We start from the raw sequence: 19,516 nt of genomic DNA on the forward strand, positions 1-19,516 counted from the left end.
ACAACTCTCTGAGTGTGGCCATCAAAACCAGTCCTTCATCCGTCGAGTGGTCCATCCGTCAAATCCATGCTTCTCCATTTTAGAGACAAGGATGTAGTGCGGAATAGTGTCGAATGCTTTGCACATGTCCAGGTAGATGACATCGCTTGCCCATCCTCTATCCACCACACATTATATATCCCCCACACGTATTAGTGACACAGCTTTCTATATATTACTGTTTTAAACAGCCACAAGATAGGAATCAGTAGGATTCTCCTGAGTTCGAAGCTCGAAGCAAAGATCTTCACCCTGTTGCAGGTACCAAGTGAAGCCATGTTGACCTCAGATTTTGATTAAGGAAGGATACTGCCTTGTGTTGGAAAGTGCTAATAACTCTAATAGTGGTATTATAAAATGTATCCTCACTACGATATCAACAGAGGCACATTTTTCAACATATGAAAACAAATCTGATCCTGAGAATGCCCAGAGAAATTGTCAATAGAAGGTTAATCAGAATTATTGAGAAACATTAGAACAAAAGTTCTGCATATGTTAAGGTGATACTCGCTATCTTAGGTGTTGTGGTTTAGGCCTGGACAGCAACAAAAGAACGTGGCTGCTCACTCATGCCTTTCCCCAGTGGGATGTGGAGGAGAAAATATAAGGAAAGGCTCATGCATACAAGCAAAAATAGAGAGGGATCAGTCACCCGTTACAGTCACGCGCAGAACAGACTTGACTCAGGGAAAAATATCGATTTGTTACCAAGCAAATCAGAGTAGTATAATGAAACATAAAACAAAGAAAGACCTTAAAAACAGCTTCTACCTCCCCCCTTCCCCGTCTCAGCTTTGCTCCCAGTTTCTCTACATCCCACCCCCAGCGGCCCAGGGGAACAGGGAATGGGGTTTTGGTCAGTTCTCTGCCTCTGCTGCTCCTTCCTCCTCAGGGGGATGACTCCTCACACTCTGCCCGTGCTCCAGCTTGGGGTCCCTCCCATGGGAGACAGTCCTCCATCTATTTCTCCAATGTGAGTCCTTCCCACAGGCTGTAGCTCTTCATGAACTGCTCTGGCATGGATCCCTTCCACAGGGTGAAGTACTTCAGGAGCAGCCTGTTCCAGCGCAGGCTTCCCACAGAGTCACAGCTGCTTGCTCCGGCATGGGGCCCTCCCCAGGCTGCAGTGTGTCTCTGCTTCCCCATGACCCTCCATGGCTGCAGGGGCACAGCCTGCCCTCTCACCACGGGCTGAGGGGAACTTCTGCTCCAGCCACCTCCTCCCTGTCTTTCTGCACTGACCTGAGGGTCTGCCTTGTTCTCTCTCTCACATCCCACTTCTCTCTCCACAATCTTTCTGCTTCCGCTGCTAGTTTTCTTTTTGTTTTCCCCCTCTTAAATGTGTTGATTCACAGACGTGCTGACTGGCTCAGCCATGGCCAGAGGTGGGTCTGACTGGGAGCCAGTGGAGCTTCTAGCAGCTTCTCACAGTAGCCATCTCTGTGGCTCCTCCCCTGCTACCAAAACTCACCACCACAGAAACCCAACACATTAGGCAATGAAGGAACAGCTAATGCTTTTACGTACTCTCACCTTCCCTAAACATTATACGGGTTTTGTCATTAATTTCAACTGATTAATGCCTATACATACCCTTATACTTTAGGTAAAATATTATATTAGTGTATGCTTAGCTTTTCAGTAGAAGGACATTAATTAATTCCACCTAAAATATAACTGCATATAGGACCATTAAAATTAACATGATTTATCTTCTTAATCTGTTTTAGTGGCTTTCAGAATTAGTCTTTTTCATTCACTTGTGAAAAAGCGGATATGACCTGTAAGCAAATGTAGGATCAGCCTGAGAAACACATACAGCAGAAAGCTCTATTGTGCCTTTTTTTTTTTCCTACAACGTTTAAAGAATAGTTAATATAAACAGCAAAATGTTTGGTCTTCAAGTTCCTGCTTGTTCGAGCTATGTTTAAATGCCACGTGATATGTCTTCATTGTCTGTTAGTAAAAAGATGTCTGCTTCTAAGCTGATAATGTATATTATAATTTTTCTTAGATTTTTTTCTAACATAAACCATGGACTCTGCAAAAGCCTTAATTAGTACAATTGTTCTTTAAAGGAAAAGTAGTGTATTAAAGTCCTTGGATATTAAAGTTATATATATAAATAATAACATATATACATTACAGATCTAATCAATTTAATCTCCAGTTTACTGTGAAACAAGAAGTCAAATTTTTATCTTGCTAGTTTGAAAATTGTCACTGTTCTTTCATTTTATTGAGCAGCCTACTGAATTTAAAAACAAGTGGTCTTAGAAAGCACTGAAGTCTTCTAAAAAAATTTGTTTCTAGGAGCCAATATGACATTTAAATTTTGTTTTCCTACACCCTTGAAATGTAGTTTATTATATAAATGTCTTGAAGTAAGACTTTAGTTGAAGTATTTTTCTTGCATTTTGTTTCTTGAGAAATCATAGTTTCTCATCTTTCTCTGGCAGATTCTTTTGGTCAGCTACTGTTCTCATCTATCTCTGTGTGTGTACATGTTGAAATGTCAATCTGTGCATTTCTGTCTTCATACTCTTTTTTTTTTTTTTTCCCCATGACAGACCAAAGTGATGGTCTATGTTTTTAATGAGGAAAGCTTATTGAAAGCTTATTGACTTTCAACATTTTTTAAATATGCAAACATGCAAAAGGCACGGTTATCAGTGGTGTTCCAGAGGAAGAAGAAGTCATTCATGTTCGGATAGTATTTTGCAAGGCTCTCTCAACAAGGCAATCTTACTTAAGGTAACAATTCACTCTCTGAGAGGCCACTAGGAGAAGCTGTTTCCAAAGTTGAGGGCTGGAAACAATCTAGAGTCAACCCAGTGTCCATCACATCTAATTCCTGTTGGAACTGGAATACCATTTTTATCTCATGTGCCATAGCTGTTCACAAGAATCTTAATCCTACAATGCATCAAGTGAGCTCTGCAAATCATTATAGATTTTAAGACCTCTAGGTATCAAAATATTTCTAAAGGGTACTCCAAGCCTTAAGGGATAATATCAAGTGTGGCAAAACAGTCAGTTCCCAGGGGAAAACCTAAATCCACCACCTAATCAATCTGCTTCCCTAGAGTAACTGCCATCAGGACAGCAATCTTGCAAGATTGTCACAGTAAAAATTTCTTTTAAAATTCTGGTCAACCTCTACTTTTGATGTCATTATTTAAGTGTCTTATGTTCAAACAGCTACTTCCCACTTGAATTTACTAGCTCTAGTTCATGAGGTATTTTTTTTCAAATATTTAAGTCTGAGTGAATTAAATAACTTGAGATGTGACCAGAGATAACATTACATCTGTGCCACTTAGACTGACCTATGCAGACAAGACAAGACAATCCAAATCCAATTGATAGAGTTCTCAAAAAGGTGGAAAACTCATCTAAGTGAGAGAGAAGGCTGCTCGGGTTTTGCATGCTCACTGTTTCAGCTAGTTCTCTAATCCCAAAACCAGTTGTGAAGAGTAAGGAGGAAAAGATGTGGAGGAAAGGAAAAATCACTCTCCCTTTACCTTCTTGAGAAGATAATGTTAAAATGAAAACTCTTCTTAAGACATTCTATCACTTCTCTTGATTGAGTTCTTGAAAGAGAGGTCCCAGGCTGCAATAGGAAAGATGAATACTGGGTGTGAATTGAAAGAATCAAGTTCAAACCACTATCCATAACATTTTGGATAGGAGGAAAGGCACATTTGTTGGTTTTGGTTGCAAAATAGTCCTTGCCTAGTTTATGGATGACCTAAACCTTTGAAAACCAAGTGACTGCTTGAGTCTGATGTTCTTGGCAGGTGTAATAAATTGTACATAAAAATAACCAGCTCAAAACAGTGCTATTTTATTTGATTCTGTCTTTAAAGCAATTAAAGAAAAAGATCTAGAAGACAACATGAGTGGGAATTTTGAAACTATTTATTTTTTCTATTTCGGCTCATCTGAGAGTCGTATTCCTTTCTCTGTGGATTCTTTCTTCTTGGTAGTAGATAGACATTCCCAAGAGCAGCAAAAAATGATCACCAGCAAAATATGTGTCTCTGAAGTATGTTATGAAAATGCATTTTTATACTCTGCTTGTTGAATTAAGGCTAACAGGAAGAACTAAAATAACAATTCAGTGTTTGTGCTGTTTTCTAAAAGCATGTTTTCAAGAAACAAGTTTTTCCATGCTATAGATACTACATTTTATAGATACTACCCTTTTGTGTACTCTTCTTTTTCTTCTGGGACATTGGCTTCTATGCAAACATCCACTGAAAATATGTTTAACAGTTGTGAAAATTGTAGGTGTGGCCAGTGAGGTTCTTTATGACAACAAACACAGTGAAGTGACAGGTCCCCAGTACGTAGTGATCTTAGCCTTAGTGCAGGGTGACAGATATGACATCCTACTGGCTCACCTTTTTCACTTACTGTTATCTGGACCCCTAGGTCTTTTCTGTCATATATATGACATGCCTCAGCAAGGTTTAATATGACAGAACTATTTACTTTATCACTCCAGAGCACACTCTCTCCTGACAATGAAATCAGACAGTGCAATTTACTTAAATTTGAACCTGTTCCATCTGTCAGAAGGCTGAGGTAAAGTATCCTGGCATCCATCAAAAGAGAGAAGATAAAGTTATTTGCTCTTTCACATCAAATTTATACGATAGTATATTGATGTGCCTGGTTACTCATATGTCCACCATATCTGATTTTTATTGTTGTCTTCACAATAATTTAAGGAGTTCAGGCATTTTTTCCACCTTGACTTGACAGATCACAAATGTAAGTGATTTAAAGGGTGAGAGAATTGTTTATGTCATGACCAGGTAGCAACTTATCCCTTCTAGGTTTAAGTATTGTACAGAAAGTTGAAGTAACAATTTAGCAAAAAGATATTCCTAGAATCTCAGAATGATCCCAGAAGATTCACAGAATATGTCTTTCTTCATGTCAATTTACTACAATTTTCTCAATTCTAGAAATATTGAGATACAGTTTTGGTGGTACAGGGCAGATGGGCACTTAGTGGCAGAGGATAAACTCACGTGGGAAGCAGTAGCTGGTTTTGCCCCGAAGCTGAAAGTTAAGAGAGTAACTGGAAGTTTTCAGATACTTCTTTTTAAAGTATGCTGTATGTGGGGAATTTGTGACTGTGTGGCAAATATACCATTTGGGAAATGTGTATTTAAATCTATTTAATTTTGTTATTATTTTAATATAAATAACAAATTTAAGCTAAGACTTCAGACTCAGTGTGTGCTCAATATACTTAACACAAAGCTTATTATTAATTACTGGGACTTAAATTTGATGTTTAGTAAAATGCCATTTAAAGACTATTTTTTGTTGACCCTCTATTGTGACACTAGTACTGATTTTCTTGAGAAAGGATATACCTTTGGGAATTATTTGGGAGAAATGTATGCTACCCTATGTTCGTATTGAGATCAGGTAGAAATTTAGGACTTGAATTGAAAATTCAGCTCAGAAGTTAAATTGTTGGTGTAGTGGCAGTCCGTTCTTTAATTTTATTCACAAGTTACTGTTTATCCTTCAATGCAGTGGGAAAGGAGAGTTAGCATGTATGTTAACTGAAAGCTTTAAAAATAAAGATAATTGTTTGAACAGGAATCAGTGTAAAGAGATATTAACAATAATTAAGCATTTAATATTACAGGCCAGATGGAATTGGAACAGTGTCTGTTGAAGAGAAAGAGAGGTTTGAGGAAATTAAGGACAGACTTTCCTCCCTGTTAGAAAACCAAATAAGCCATTTCAGGTGAGCATATAATTTATTCAATGAATACTAAGGGTTTTTTTCTGGAATAATTTTCTCACGGTGTTGATTAAGTGGAATGAAAATAAAAGAGTCTACTTGCCAATAATTTTTGAATAGATTAAATATGGAATAATTTATTTAGACGATTGCACTTAAAATTTGTGTATCATGTGAGTTGTATTTTTTTATAGTCGAAAAGATTGTTCAAGAATATAGGCCTGATTTTTGTTGATACTTTTTAAACTTTAAGTTTTCTATAACTCTAAGAAAATCATTGGAATGAAAATGACCAAGCCATAGCAATTTCTGGATTAGTACTGATCAGAAAAATCATATGAGTAGAGAACATATTTGATAAATGGCAGCTAAATTTTTCTAGATGTATAATGTCATTTTCTTGGTTTCATGATATGCTACCTTTCCTAAATCAGCTAAGGTCCATCGTCCTCAATAAAGACTTTGTCTCATGTAAGGACTGTCAGCACCAGTGGAAGATACTTAGGGAAGGAATACCAGAAACGGAGCAGACTTGGGGTGATATTTCCTTTGACTTTCTAGCAATCAATGGTTTATGAAGCTTAGCATAAAAATGGCATGTAGAGCACCAAATCTGTTAGTTTATCACACTAAGCCAACCTATCTGTCATTATTGTGTCCATCTAATCCTTTTTTATAATGTATTTATATAATGGGGTTTTTTGTCTCTGTAACACCTTATGACAACCAGTTCCATAGTTTAAATAGTGCTGTGTTGAAACAGCTTGCTTTTGTTTGGCAAGGTTGGGTATAAGTTTGTTGGATGCCCCTCTGGTTTGTTGAGGTAAGTGTCTGGAATTCGTTGGTATCCGTCATGTTGATAACTAGGTTGCTGGGGATTTTTTGAGCATAAAGGACATAGTCTTTCTTGGGACTTCATCTCTATTTAACTACAGAGAGCTAGGATTCTCTTTGGAGAGTATTCCTTCAGAGAAAAAGTGGTGCTCCCTTCCTTTATTTCCTTGGAAGATTCCTCCCTGACACATTTCCTGTTTCCCGTCTTCCATAGGATTAAATAGCTCTTGCTGTACAGAGCAGCTCTTGCAATACAGAGCTTAAATAGCAATACAGAGCAGCATGGGGTGGAGTGCTACCTGCCCAGGTCTTGGAAAGGCAGGAGGAAGAGTACTGACAAAGAACTTCATCTGCCGGGGGAAGGAAAACTTGTTTCTGTGACATCCTTCACATGCTCACTAAAAAAAAAAAAAAATGAAGGAGTATTGGAACGAGAAGACGATCTCTGGCCTGTGATTGCTTAATGGTCATATTCTGATGGGTTTATGGTAGAAACACAATCGCTGTAATTTCCAATGAGTATAAATACTTTTACTCATACATAATGGTGAGGTCAGTGAGCATAGTTGTGGCCCAAAAAATATTGAGGCAGCTGAAGCCTTCTGAATATGTACAGAAAGAGCAGGGAGATGGGGGAACAAGAGGCTAGGGATTTTTGGAATAATTCTCTTCACCGTCAGGCTTTCATGTACATGAGAATAATTACAAAATGTATAATAATGTCAAAATAATTATTTGCGTTGTAACAAATAAAGGTAAACACCTTCATGTTTTATTATCTACATGTATGTTGCTGAGCTTGGGCTGTATCAGTGATCATAGGATCTTTCTACTTCAGTCTTGGTGGGTTTTGAGGGAATTCAAACAATGTTAGAAACACCTCCTTGAGAGCAATAAATGTGTAATTCAAAGATGCATGCCTCCATCCTTCGGAGGACTCTAAGGTTTTCCTTAAAATCTTACTCAATCAGGATAGACAACAGTGCTTTGACAGGTGAAGAGCAATTATTATACATTTCTCCGAACAAACATTAGAAATAAAAAAGTTAGGTGGAATGTCTGGATTAAACAAGGTTACTGGCCTGATATTGGTAGAAGAAAGAATCAATAGTGCACTGGAATTGGAATTTATAAAGCATACAGAGTCACAATATATCCTGATAAAGAATGGACATTAGACTTTTAAAGAAAACCTAGATTAAGTAATTTTAAAAGTTCACCATTAATTAATTAATTAACATCAAATAACCTTGGCTGTGAGATTGTTTTCTTAAGAAAACATGGTATTAAAAAACCCTCCATATTTCAGTTCATCAGAATGGTTGTGATAACTCTGGAATGCTGAATATTTTTTTAAAAATACATTCAGCAGTAAAGACTGATGCAAAGCATGCACTGAGTTTCTCTGCTTTGGCCTGGAGTGCCCTTTGTTCCGTTCACCAGGCTGTCCCACCCTCTCCCAAGCTGGCTTCCTGCTACCACTGTTCTTCCTACTGCCGGTTTGAGCATCTGTGCTGTTGTTGTGTGCCCTAGGATATTTTTGAGACTTCCATGTCCTCCTTGTTCAGTTAGGTTTTACATTTTTTAAATGCCACGTTCTCTACAATAACCTCTTTGCCTTTCTCATGGAGTCACAGAGGGATTTTTGGACTTAACCTGTTGCCTGGCTGTGTGACTTAAATCTCCGGAGTATTCCTCCTATACTTCTCTGTGTCGCTGGTACTAATGTAGACCATGAGTGCTGATCCTCCTCTGTTCTCCCTTAGGTAATTTATATAAACATCTCCTGAGGTGTCCACTACCTTTGTACCCAGTTAAGCAACTTACTCTTTGGTCCTTTTGCATGTCACAGACCCAGTTGTCCCTATGCCTAATAATTGAATTGACCACTGTCACCATCTATGCCTCCCTTAAAGATCCTCTGGGGAGCGTCCTTGGCACAGCCAGACAGTGTGAAATCAGCTGCCGTGGGGGTTTTATGCAAGAGATTGAATTTCTCCTTGCCAGCAAGATGCTGCTTCCCTGCCTTCTCAGCAGTGCAGAGGCGGGACTGCTGAGCGTCCCTTTAGGCCTCTACTGTGAACATTTCCTTTTCTTTAATTGCCTACCTTTGCTTTAACTGCTCAAGAAAACAACTCTTCTCTGTCAGAAGCTCCGTGCACCTTTGGCACGCATAAGCTTGCTGCCCATGTTGTACACATATATGTTGTCTGCAATAAACTGAGTAACCCCTGTTCTACTGTGGGACTTAAAAGTCTGCAGAATGCACTTAAAACTGTTTGGGTTGTGGAAGCTTATTATGTTACTTACATTGCAGAACATACCTGGAAGGAAGTTCTTTATTTGAAATATTAAGTAGAAGAAAACAAAATGAGTGACATTTATTCAAAAAAAATACCATTAGAGATTGATAGGAATAAACAGTGGGAAAAACAAGTCAAGGATTATAGAAATATAATGCAAAGGGAGGAGGAGACAAGACACCTAAAGATGTGTTCTGTTTTAAGATTACTTGATGCCTAAGGATCATTAATCTACTTTGCTAATTTGTTAACCTGTCCTCAAAAATTGTTAGCACTACAGTAACAAAGAAATAAAATGAGATAAGCAAATACTGGAATTCCCACTGTGGGAAATCCTTTTTTGACCTCATTTACAGGGCTTTATTTTGGCTGACCAAAACTTACATCTAACATTCACTGAATCCTTTTATCATTAGCAAAGATTTTACTATTGGAAAACATTAGAATATGAGGCTGACGTTCTCAGTGAGTAATAATAAGAAAAAAATAATCTCAGCAAAGTAAAAAATCCTTTTTCCAATTGGGGATATCCCAGCAAGATTTTATAGACAGGATTAAGAGAGATTAGAGTTACCTGAGCATTACACTGATATACTGGATCATTCAGTAAACAAAAATGAAAAACAAAGCTATGATGGAATCACTTATTAATTTATGTAATTTTAGAAGTGTCGAGACAGAGTTGAGTATGGTTTAAATTGTAGCTTAAATTAAGATAACATAGATTGCTTTTCCAAGCTATTTATAATAGGAAAAAATATTGATTATCTGCAGACATTTTTATTCCCAAATATATCTAGAAATTTAAATGTCTGACATTTTATCCTTATCTTAATCCAATACTAAAACAAGACATAATATCCAGGGTGCTACTTCACAGCTCCAGTAGCTGTCATGGCTACATGAGAAATAGTACCACTTTCCAGGAAGATGACAGTTAAACTCATCAGAGACCATTAAATATCCTTCATAGTTGAAAAAGTGGAAGTGATGCTTTTTGCCTTTTGTATTATTTCTGTATTTAGGCCTGAGCTGCTGGTGGGCTGATGCTGCTGTACTATGTACATGCTCCGTGGTAGGCTACTGAAGAGTTCTCCTGATTTCATTAGTACTTTGCATATGGGAGTCTTCTGCTAACATAATTTAATGTCAGTTGGGTGCAATTATGTCTCAAAGTAAATTCTTATGTGTTATAATTCTGATCATTTTCTCTTCCTTTGTTTTGTTTTGTTTGTTGGTTTGGGTTTTTTTACCTTTTTAAGGTACTGTTTTCCTTTTGGACGTCCTGAAGGAGCTTTAAAAGCCACACTTTCATTACTTGAAAGGGTAAGTTTGAGAATATATTTTAAATTCTGCTTGAGTACTAAGCGTGCATTTTTCTTTTGCCATCAGGCTGCTGAAAGCAGACTGATGTCTTCTCAGGTACTTTAATACTGGTTTTAATTGTTCACTGGGAGGTTGGGTTTTTTTTCCTCAGTGGTTTCCACAGAGGCAAACAGCTGTTTTCTGTAGCATTTATTTACTGGATTTTCCCTTCAAGCCACTACACTGACTCTCTGTTTCTTTATAATTTAATGATTACCCAAAATTACCTCTAAAGTAGCACAAGCCTATTTTACAGTCCCTCTTTCCTGCTTTCTATGGCTTCTATGCTGATAATGTTGTCTATACTGATATGTAACATTAAAAAGCGTCCATGTAATTCAAATAATCTCCCATAAACAAAAAATCTGAGTCAATTTAAGAAGAAAAAGCTATATGGAGGAAAACTGTCATGGACAGCTATAAATGTAAACCGCCCGGCAAATCCCATTGTATTGACTGGAAGGGAGAAGACTTGTAATGGCAAAAGCATCTCAGACTTCTCTGAGGAAAGGGAACTTTAAATTCCAGCAGAGATTCCAGAGGAATTGTATCAGCAGGAGCCCGATGAAGGTATGAATTCAAAAAAAGCTCAGATCCGAGTCTGTGTAGCTCTGCCAAAACTCCAGAGGTCAGGTTGTGGCCAGTGTCAGTCATTCTTCATTGCAGAACACTCCGTGGGTGGAGATTCTGTCTCAGAAAACCTCTACCCTGTTCAAAAACATGTAGGGAGTCTGGGTATATGTTTCCTTTCACTTACATTCTCAGTGATTGTAGTGCTCTGTAGATTCCTTTGTGCTGCATGAAACTGCTATTTCCTCTCACAGTTCCTGCTGTTACAAATGGCAGTGGCACTCTGTCTGGTGCTCAAGCAACACCGTTGTCAGTCTTGTCTGGGAATAAATGCACATGCCTATACCTGTGAATGCACAACGGGTTACAAACATTTTCTTTTACCTGTCTTTGAAAATCTTAAAAAAGAAACAGAGCCAGAATAAAAGTCTTTGAATGGTGCATTTTCACTAGTTGATGACGCAGAAGTTATCAATTAAAAAGAAGCAAGTTAACAAAGGTAGATACGTCATATGGGTGTGCGAAGTAATGGAAGTCTGCTTTGCAACAACATCTTCCTAATAGCTTCTCTGCTGCTGAACTTGTTTCCTTTCTACTATATCCTTACCTACACCATACCTCTTTCTTCCTCCGTTTATCATAATTTTTAGGTTTGTTCTATGAGGGTGTAGCTTGTCTGCGGATCCATTGGAGAAGCAATTTTAAAAGGTTGTCAATTATCTGAAATGTCATTTTTTACATTAAAAAGTGGTAAAAACGTACTGGGTTTTGTTTACATCTACCTGTTAAAAATTAATGGAGTGTAGAATTAAAAGTAAAAATGCAAGTGAATTGTTAAGAATATTTATTCCATTTTTTTGAATGACCAGTGTTGATGTCAGTAACTCAGAGTTCTGTTTTATCCATATAGTATATATCCTCGGTTTACCTCACTTGCAACAGGACATTTTATCAAGTCCTATATTTTAAAAATCAATAGGTGTTAAAAACTGGCGGATTTTAGAAAACCTTTGTATGATCTGTTTTCTACATGTCCATACTAAAATACTCTGCCAGAATTGCAGTATTTCCCCTCCCTACTATAGATGACTTTTTCACAGCAAGGACATGCTGAATTTAAATAACTTTAAGAAGGGAGAAAAGTAAGTTGGTATTAGCTGGCTCTGATGGTGGTGTTCACAGTTTCTCCTGTACTGTTGAAGAGTCAGTGGTCATGCAATGGTGGAAGCTTTCCACAGGTGAGAACCCAGCAAGTTTCCACACCCACATCTTTAGCGGGCACCATGATCCAGCCCATCCACAGAATGCTCTTATCATACTGGTCTTGGAGTCACTCATGGTGCAAGCTGCCACATGATTTGGGTACTGTGTATAAAAAACATATAAGCAGTTAAATCAAAGTTGAAGGAAAGCCTTCAAAGACAAGTTCCACCACCTGAAATAGTTCTTGTTTGATTTCTGCCTTTTATCATTATCAGATCTGTAGTAACCTTAGAAAACTTTTATCATTTTCCCTTGAGTTTTGAGTAATTAGTGTAACCTAGTGGTGTAATTGTCTCTGGCACAGGTTTTAATGAAAGATATTGCCACTCCCATACCAGCAGAAGAGGTGAAGAAAGTGGTTAGAAAATGTCTGGAGAAGGCTGCCTTGATCAATTACACTCGACTTACAGAATATGCCAAAATAGAAGGTTAGTACAGCAATCAACTGCCAAAGTGGCTGTAAAAGCCAACAATGCCTATTAGCTGAATATTCTGTGAGCAGCCTTTTTCCTTTCCTGAACAAACCCCTTCTACAGCAAGGGGAAATGTCTCATTAAAATCTCAGCTGGTGAACTATGGAGCTTTTTCCTATTCATTGCTTTAATATGCCTCCTGGGACCCTGTTTGAATGGAAGACTAGGACTTCTTAATTTAAGTTGCCCTTTGTTCTCACTTTTGAGTTCTCCATAAATCTAAAAGGTTGTTTGTGGGTTATTTTTTTTATTTCTCTGACTATTTCTAGTACTTAAACTACTGACAGGAAATTCTTTCCTTATCAGCAGTAACAATATCTTGAAACTTGCAAACTCTGGGTGTAGATGATTTTCTGATGTGCTTATAAGGCAGGCAGATAGATAAATCTTATTTATTTTTGCTATTGTGTTGTCAGCTGTATAGTAATAATCTGATCATTAAAACCTTAATTACATACTGATTTTCTGCATGAACTAATGGGACAAAATACTAGATCCAATGGCAATCAACAGTTTTTCTGGAATTTAGCTATACTCTAGAATGTATACAATTAAATTAAAGAATATTTGTCTCTAAGAAAATTGGCTACCATACACAATGTCATTTTGATATTTGTTAAGCTTATGTAGAACAAAAAGGAAGTCATAATAGTCAATTGCTTTGTCAAGACATGTTATTCTCCATAAAGCACAGAAAGCTTGAGATTTACCTGTGGAGATATATTCAGGACTAGAAAACAGCGTGTGTGCATCTATGTAACTGGCTTTTTTGGAAGTAGCATGAATTAGCAGAAAAATATATGAAGGATGAATTCTATTTTTAAAAAATCCATTTTTTATGCATAGTATGTATTTTTTATAGCATGTGTTTCTAGCCATGCACTAGAAGAAATTGTTATAGCAGCAAAATGAAGAAGCCTCACATGTTTAATAATATTGCAGAGACAACTTTTTTCCTTTTTTCATTTCTGCTTAAATTCTTTGAAAAACATGAGTTAACCAATCTCACAAGTGATTAACAAAAAACCCATCTCATCACTATAGCAACCAGTATTATATCATGGAATAACAACATGAAACCATCTTAGTAACCAGTTTATCATAATTAATTATGATACCATGTTGTGTTAAAGAAAGAAGGATGAATATTAAATCTATTCTGGAAGAAAAGCCAAAAATACTATTTTCCTCAGTTTTTATCTTTCTGTATTCATAAAAGTGATTTTTTTAGTATTCAGTATTTCAGGGGTTTTTTTATAGCAAACCTGCTGAAATAATGGGTATAAAAATTGAAACATTTTTAAAAGATGACAGAAACATGCAAAAGAGTTCTAAATTCACTGACACTAAATTGGATTGGAGAAGGTTTTTTACAGTAAGGTAAATACAACTTTGCCCAGGATTTTTAACTATATCCCAGAGAATTGTGATAGTTCCACTACAAGTAGCAAATTTTGCACTTTAGATACGCACAGTGTTAGCACTGCAGTAAGCTTGAACTGCACATAAAACTGCAGTCCATCTGATGGCATATTTTGACTTGCAAATTTCTTTTCATAATCATAGAATCACAGAATAGTTTGGGTTGGAAGGGATCTTAAAGCCCATCTAGTTCCACCCCCCCTGCCGTGGGCAGGGACCCCTTCCACTAGACCAGGTTGCTCAAAGCCTCATCCAGCCTGGCCTTGAACACTTCCAGGGATGGGGCATCCACAGCGTCTCTGGGCAACCTGTTCCAGTGCCTCACCACCCTCTCCAGGAAGAATTTCTTCCTGATATCTCATCTAAACCTCCCCACTTTCAATTTAAACCCATTACCCCTTGTCCTGTTACTACAGGCCCTTGTAAAAAGTCCCTCCCAGCTTCCTTGTAGGCCCCTTCAGGTTCTGGAAGGCTGCAATAAGGTCTCCTCAGAACTTTCTTTTTGAATTTATTCTCTTTTAGTTGAAACACAAGTAGACTTCTGTAAGTAGTTTTATACTCATGTAATTATAAACCCAAAGCTCAATAAATAATTGCCTATATGTTTAGTACCTCAACGAGAAATAGGTTGAGTACTTTTCTGAGAATCATGCAGAGTACTATTTAAGAAGATTTTAACACCTTATATGATATTTATTCTACTCAAAGGAAACTAAAATAGTTGTATTTCTGTAATTATGTTTTTGTTCTCTCTTTTTTGTTTTCTGTTTTATATTTAGCAACAGCAGAAAAGGACTCAGGTGATTACTATTTGTGTGCATGTCTGCATGTATTACAGATTTAGTATGTTGTTTAGTGTCTGTTGTTTTATTCTTTTTGTTGATTTCAACAGTAACAAAATACTAACCTGAACACATGTGAACATTAAGATTAATATTGGTGTAGTATAGTCCATTCATTCTTCATTTACACTGATGCTTAACTACGATGTGCATATTTACTAGCAGTGTACGTAATGTTGTATTTGAGAATACGATGTATTTGTAGTTTCTGTGAAAGAGGTGTACCTAAGTGATGCGGAAAAGTTTGGCTGTTAAAATCAGTTTGTATATTTAGAGAAATGTAATTTCATAGTCATCAGCAAAAATGGTATCCATTTTTTTAATAGGAATGCTGGCTTTATTGATGGAGGTCTTGATAGCAGAACTAATTTCATAAAGCTGGTTTTACATTTATCTGATATGGCATTGTTTAGTGATGTTTCTTTTTCCAGTTACAGCTGGATGTTAGTTCTTTGTGTTCCTAATTTCATGAAGCTGATAGGCTGTATATTCTCCAGAAGTCCAGAGAGTTTTTTGAGTGCCTACATCTAGCCATTTAACAGAGTGATCATGAAAAGAGCATAGCTGACGTAGTATTTCTGGCTGAGTAGTATGGGCTGCAAAGAAGTATGAGGGATTGAGCATAAACACTTTGAAATAGATGCACACACTACTTTGTCTTACCCTCTCTAAAAACGTACACCCAGACCCAGTGGAGGCCTGATCATGATGCTGTGTGGGATTTCCACAAATAACAGTTGCGGTATGGGAAGGGACATTGATTTGGTAGCTTTCTCAGGATGAAATAATTTTCCATCTGGAAAGACAGACTGGGGCGATGACCTTAAATGTTGCGTGTAAGTAGTTTAAAATGGAACTCCTTGCCAATGAGGGACTTGAAGGGAGAAAGATGGTTCATTTTTGGAGGAACAGCTTCTTTAGCTAATAAACAAGCAAAATTATAAAGATTGCTTTTTTTTGTCGATGTTCATAACTTAAGATTCAAAAAATTCCGTTTGTTCCAAACCTTCCACTCATTTTCATTTGAAAGCTTTAAATTCCCTGGAAATAAAAGAGCTCTATTTGGAATTGTTAAAAAAAAGAGAGCAGATGAGGCAGTGGTGGTGTGAGCATTCATGCCACAGCCTGTTAGAATGAGTTGATATAAGCTCAGTTTGATCAGGTAATTTCCCAACCCCTCCTGATCAACAGGTAGAGGTTCATTAAGCAGGTGATTCAGAGCGCTTAGAGGCTCCTTCAACAATTTCTCTGTGAAAGGACCTATCTCACACCATCATCAAATACTAATGCACCCTAAGAAGGTTTCCCTACTAGGTAAGATACCTGAAGCTAGGAAGCACAAATACTCTATTTAGTATTTTTACTCTTGCAGGTATTGAAGAAAATATCTTTTCAAATTAGAAATTTAGAAAAATACTGAAATTAATTTGTGAAATGAGAAAATTAATTTCTGTGTCCATGGGCTTTGGCAGTCTAAAACCTGGGCTGTAGACTTTTATATAATGTGCATCATCTCAAGTACAGACCCTCATTGTGCCACACATGCTTGCTATTCTTATATTTTCTCAGGCTTCTCAGAGGTTTATAGGCTGTGTCTGTAATTTGATTGCTTAAATAAATTCTGCTTCTGACTAAAAATGCAGCTGAAAATTAATCAGACTACATTTATCAAGTTGTTTAATTTTTTTAATTACTTATATTGAAAGGATTAAATAGACTGTGTTCCACCACAGTACTGGATCCCATTGAACCCATTTCGCTGATGCAAAAGGTGAAGCAGCTGAAAGGAATCCCAATAAAATTCTATTTTAGCCTGGCTAACAGGGCCAAATCCTGCTCCTGGTCATGTCATTACCTAAATTCCTGGAGATTTCATCGTGAACTTGATGTATAGTATACCATATATTGCAATGTCGTGGAAAATAAGGAAAAACTATTTCTTGGTAACTATTATTTATGCTTTAACTTGTGCAGCAGATACTGTATAGAGATTCTTGAATTGCAGGAGTGTCCTTGTTAGGTAATACAGAGGTGAACATGCAAATTCTTTTTGTGGCGAGAATCTTTTTTCAGCAGTGTGGTTGCCAGGTTCCCAGGTCTATTCCCCAAGTGCTCTCATTTTCACAGTCTCAATTGAACAAGACTCTGAATGCTTTCCCAGAAGACAGTGGTTACTTTCTTAATGGCAGACACAGTGGTATAAGCAGCACTTGCATCAACAGGATGACATTTTATTTAGCGCTCCCATGTCGTTGTACTATTATGAATATAGAACAGCTTTTTTCAATAAAAATTACATTTGCAATGACAATTATACAGGGTTCAGCATGTCATTCCTTATGACATGTACAGCTGAAATTCTCGTGGAGTAGCTAATCTGTTCAGTCAGTATAATTGCCATTATGGAGAGAACAGCAGCAAACCTACTATTATAATTTTGAACTATGTCTAAGAACTCTTATATAATGCCCTTGTAGTTTGCAGCAAGCGTTTATAATTTGTCAAGGAGATGATCACAGCATCAATATGTGAAAATCTTTCCTTTTAAGTACAAGCCATTTTCAACACATGCTGCCTTTGAGAATTCGCTACCTGAAAATACTTTTAATATCATTTTGTGTATGGTATATTTTCCTGTCTTAGTCAGTATTTAACTTTACTCTTCCTATAGATAATGTTGAACATAATTAAACCTGCTAAATGCTGAAACCGGAGCATTCTTCAGATACGTTTTGTATAGCTTCCAATGAACAGCTTATAGAAATTTGTGTGCCTCCCTCACCTGTTTTCTCTCCTTCAAAAAAGATGGCCTTCCTTATACAGAATTCATATTTTTCACTTGTATTTTATACACATCCATTAACACACACAGAGAGTAAGAAAATACTTTATTTATTCCTTCTCAGAATTGAATGCTTTTCCCCATTTAAATTTATTTGAAATGTGAATGGCTGAGGAGCAATGATAGTGCTCCTGTCTGCAAGTGCTGCTGTCGTTGCCTAAGAGAAGTGATAGAAACTTAGATGTAAACACATTTTTCAGTACAAGGGTATTACCTTGCTGTGGAAAAAAGAAAAAAAAAAAAGGACTGGTTTAGGGATTAAAGTGGTAAATGGCTGTGAAGCAGGCAGAGCAGTATCTGTCATCCATAGATATTAATTTCTGAGACAATAGACATTGTAAAGATTCAAATCATTACGTAGTTGTCTTTTAACTGCTTATTTTTAGAAGTCTGTAGTAACTGAACATACTGGGCTTCTTCTGCCAATCGGTTTTAATAAAAGGAATGAGAATAAATTCTATTAAAATCCCAGCAAATAGTTACTGTGTAGTGTGCAATTGCTCAAAGACAAATTACAGTTGTCATCCCAATATTTCTTTCTGTCAGACAGACTGCCAAAGGCTGGATAACTGTTAACTCTATATAATAGAAGGTCAGGAGCAACTCAACAGTTTGCTGTTTTTTAAAGGACATCGATCGTTAACATACTCATTACATACAAGTTTCTAAAGGAAGGGTGGTATGTAAATGCCCTCAAGGCTCAGAAGGATCTATCTGACTTAAAAAGAAGAACGCTACAAACATTATTGAAATTGAAAATGCCAGTGGAGAGAGTCATTGTACCTGGAGAGGACTTGATTAAAGCTCTCCATGCATGTTCATTTCACTGAACAAACAAAACCGAATGAGTTGCACAGCGGCATAGCACCTTCTTGGTCTCTGTTTGTTGTGCAACTAAAGGGAAAGAAGAGGATATGGGCAAATATCCCTGATTTCAATTTTGGAGCAGAGGACTGGAAAAGAACCCCTGGATTGTTAGGTCCACATCCTGATACCTCTTTTGTAAACATACCCACATCCTTGCTTAACAACTGGGCTGAGTCAGTCATCGTCAGTGCTGTTCCCCTTTTCCACCCCTGCTGCACCCATGCAAAGGTCGTTGCAAGTCCTGCTTGCTCTGTAGGTGTAGGAAATCACCTTACAGTCAAATTCGTTCCTATTTTTTAGAACACTAACTTTGTCCTTTAACTCAGATAGTTCCCTCCTTCATTAGCATTACATCATCTCCAATTCCTCCTCACCCTGTGGTGCATTTTTAGACAATTGGTTTATACTTACACAACCTTGGCTTTCATTACCTTGTCTCCGAATTTTTGCCTCCTATTCTTCATTTTTATCATCTTAGGAGCCTTGTTCTGTTAAAGTTTGAAATCCACCTTCTTGAACATTGGTGACCAGAACTGTGCAGTCATCCCTATGAGATGCCTTGCACAGTACTAGTAGTACTGTTGTACCAGAAATGCTTAATCTAATATATTCAGCGAACGCTTGTCTTTGCATGTCTGTCTCATGCTTGTGGCACACAACCACTCTGTGAAAAAATAATTCAACCCAGTCTTCATAGTTTGAGTCATTTCCAGCTGACAAGTTCCCGGTTTATAGCAGATGTTTATTGCTGTTCATGTGTCAAAAATGTATTGCCTTCTCTCTTAAAAGTATTGAATCTTGTTTCTCTTTTCCTTCTTTGGAATTATCCAATTCTTTTTCCTGCATTTTGACCCTGCTGCCTATTGCCAGTGTTTGCAACGTTGTCATCAGTGCACTCCTAATATTTATTCTGAAGTAAT

At 37.2% G+C, this 19,516-nt stretch overlaps 1 protein-coding gene across 1 annotated transcript in view; it reads left to right on the forward strand.

Annotated features, from left to right (window-relative positions):
* Window positions 1-5,716: 5,716 nt before the first annotated feature.
* The window catches only part of LOC104512383 (calcium-dependent secretion activator 2), a gene marked incomplete at its 5' end in the record, with an annotated part of 85,626 nt that continues 71,826 nt past the window's right edge, over window positions 5,717-19,516 (forward strand). The window contains 4 exons of the mRNA XM_010155335.1: window positions 5,717-5,818; window positions 10,215-10,278; window positions 12,455-12,578; window positions 14,825-14,845. Of these exons, the coding sequence (XP_010153637.1) occupies window positions 5,717-5,818; window positions 10,215-10,278; window positions 12,455-12,578; window positions 14,825-14,845 (311 nt within the window). The remainder of the gene's footprint in view (window positions 5,819-10,214; window positions 10,279-12,454; window positions 12,579-14,824; window positions 14,846-19,516) is intronic.

Source organism: Eurypyga helias, unplaced genomic scaffold (genome assembly GCF_000690775.1).
Source record: "Eurypyga helias isolate BGI_N326 unplaced genomic scaffold, ASM69077v1 scaffold17867, whole genome shotgun sequence".
Classification (NCBI taxonomy): Eukaryota; Metazoa; Chordata; class Aves; order Eurypygiformes; family Eurypygidae; genus Eurypyga; species Eurypyga helias.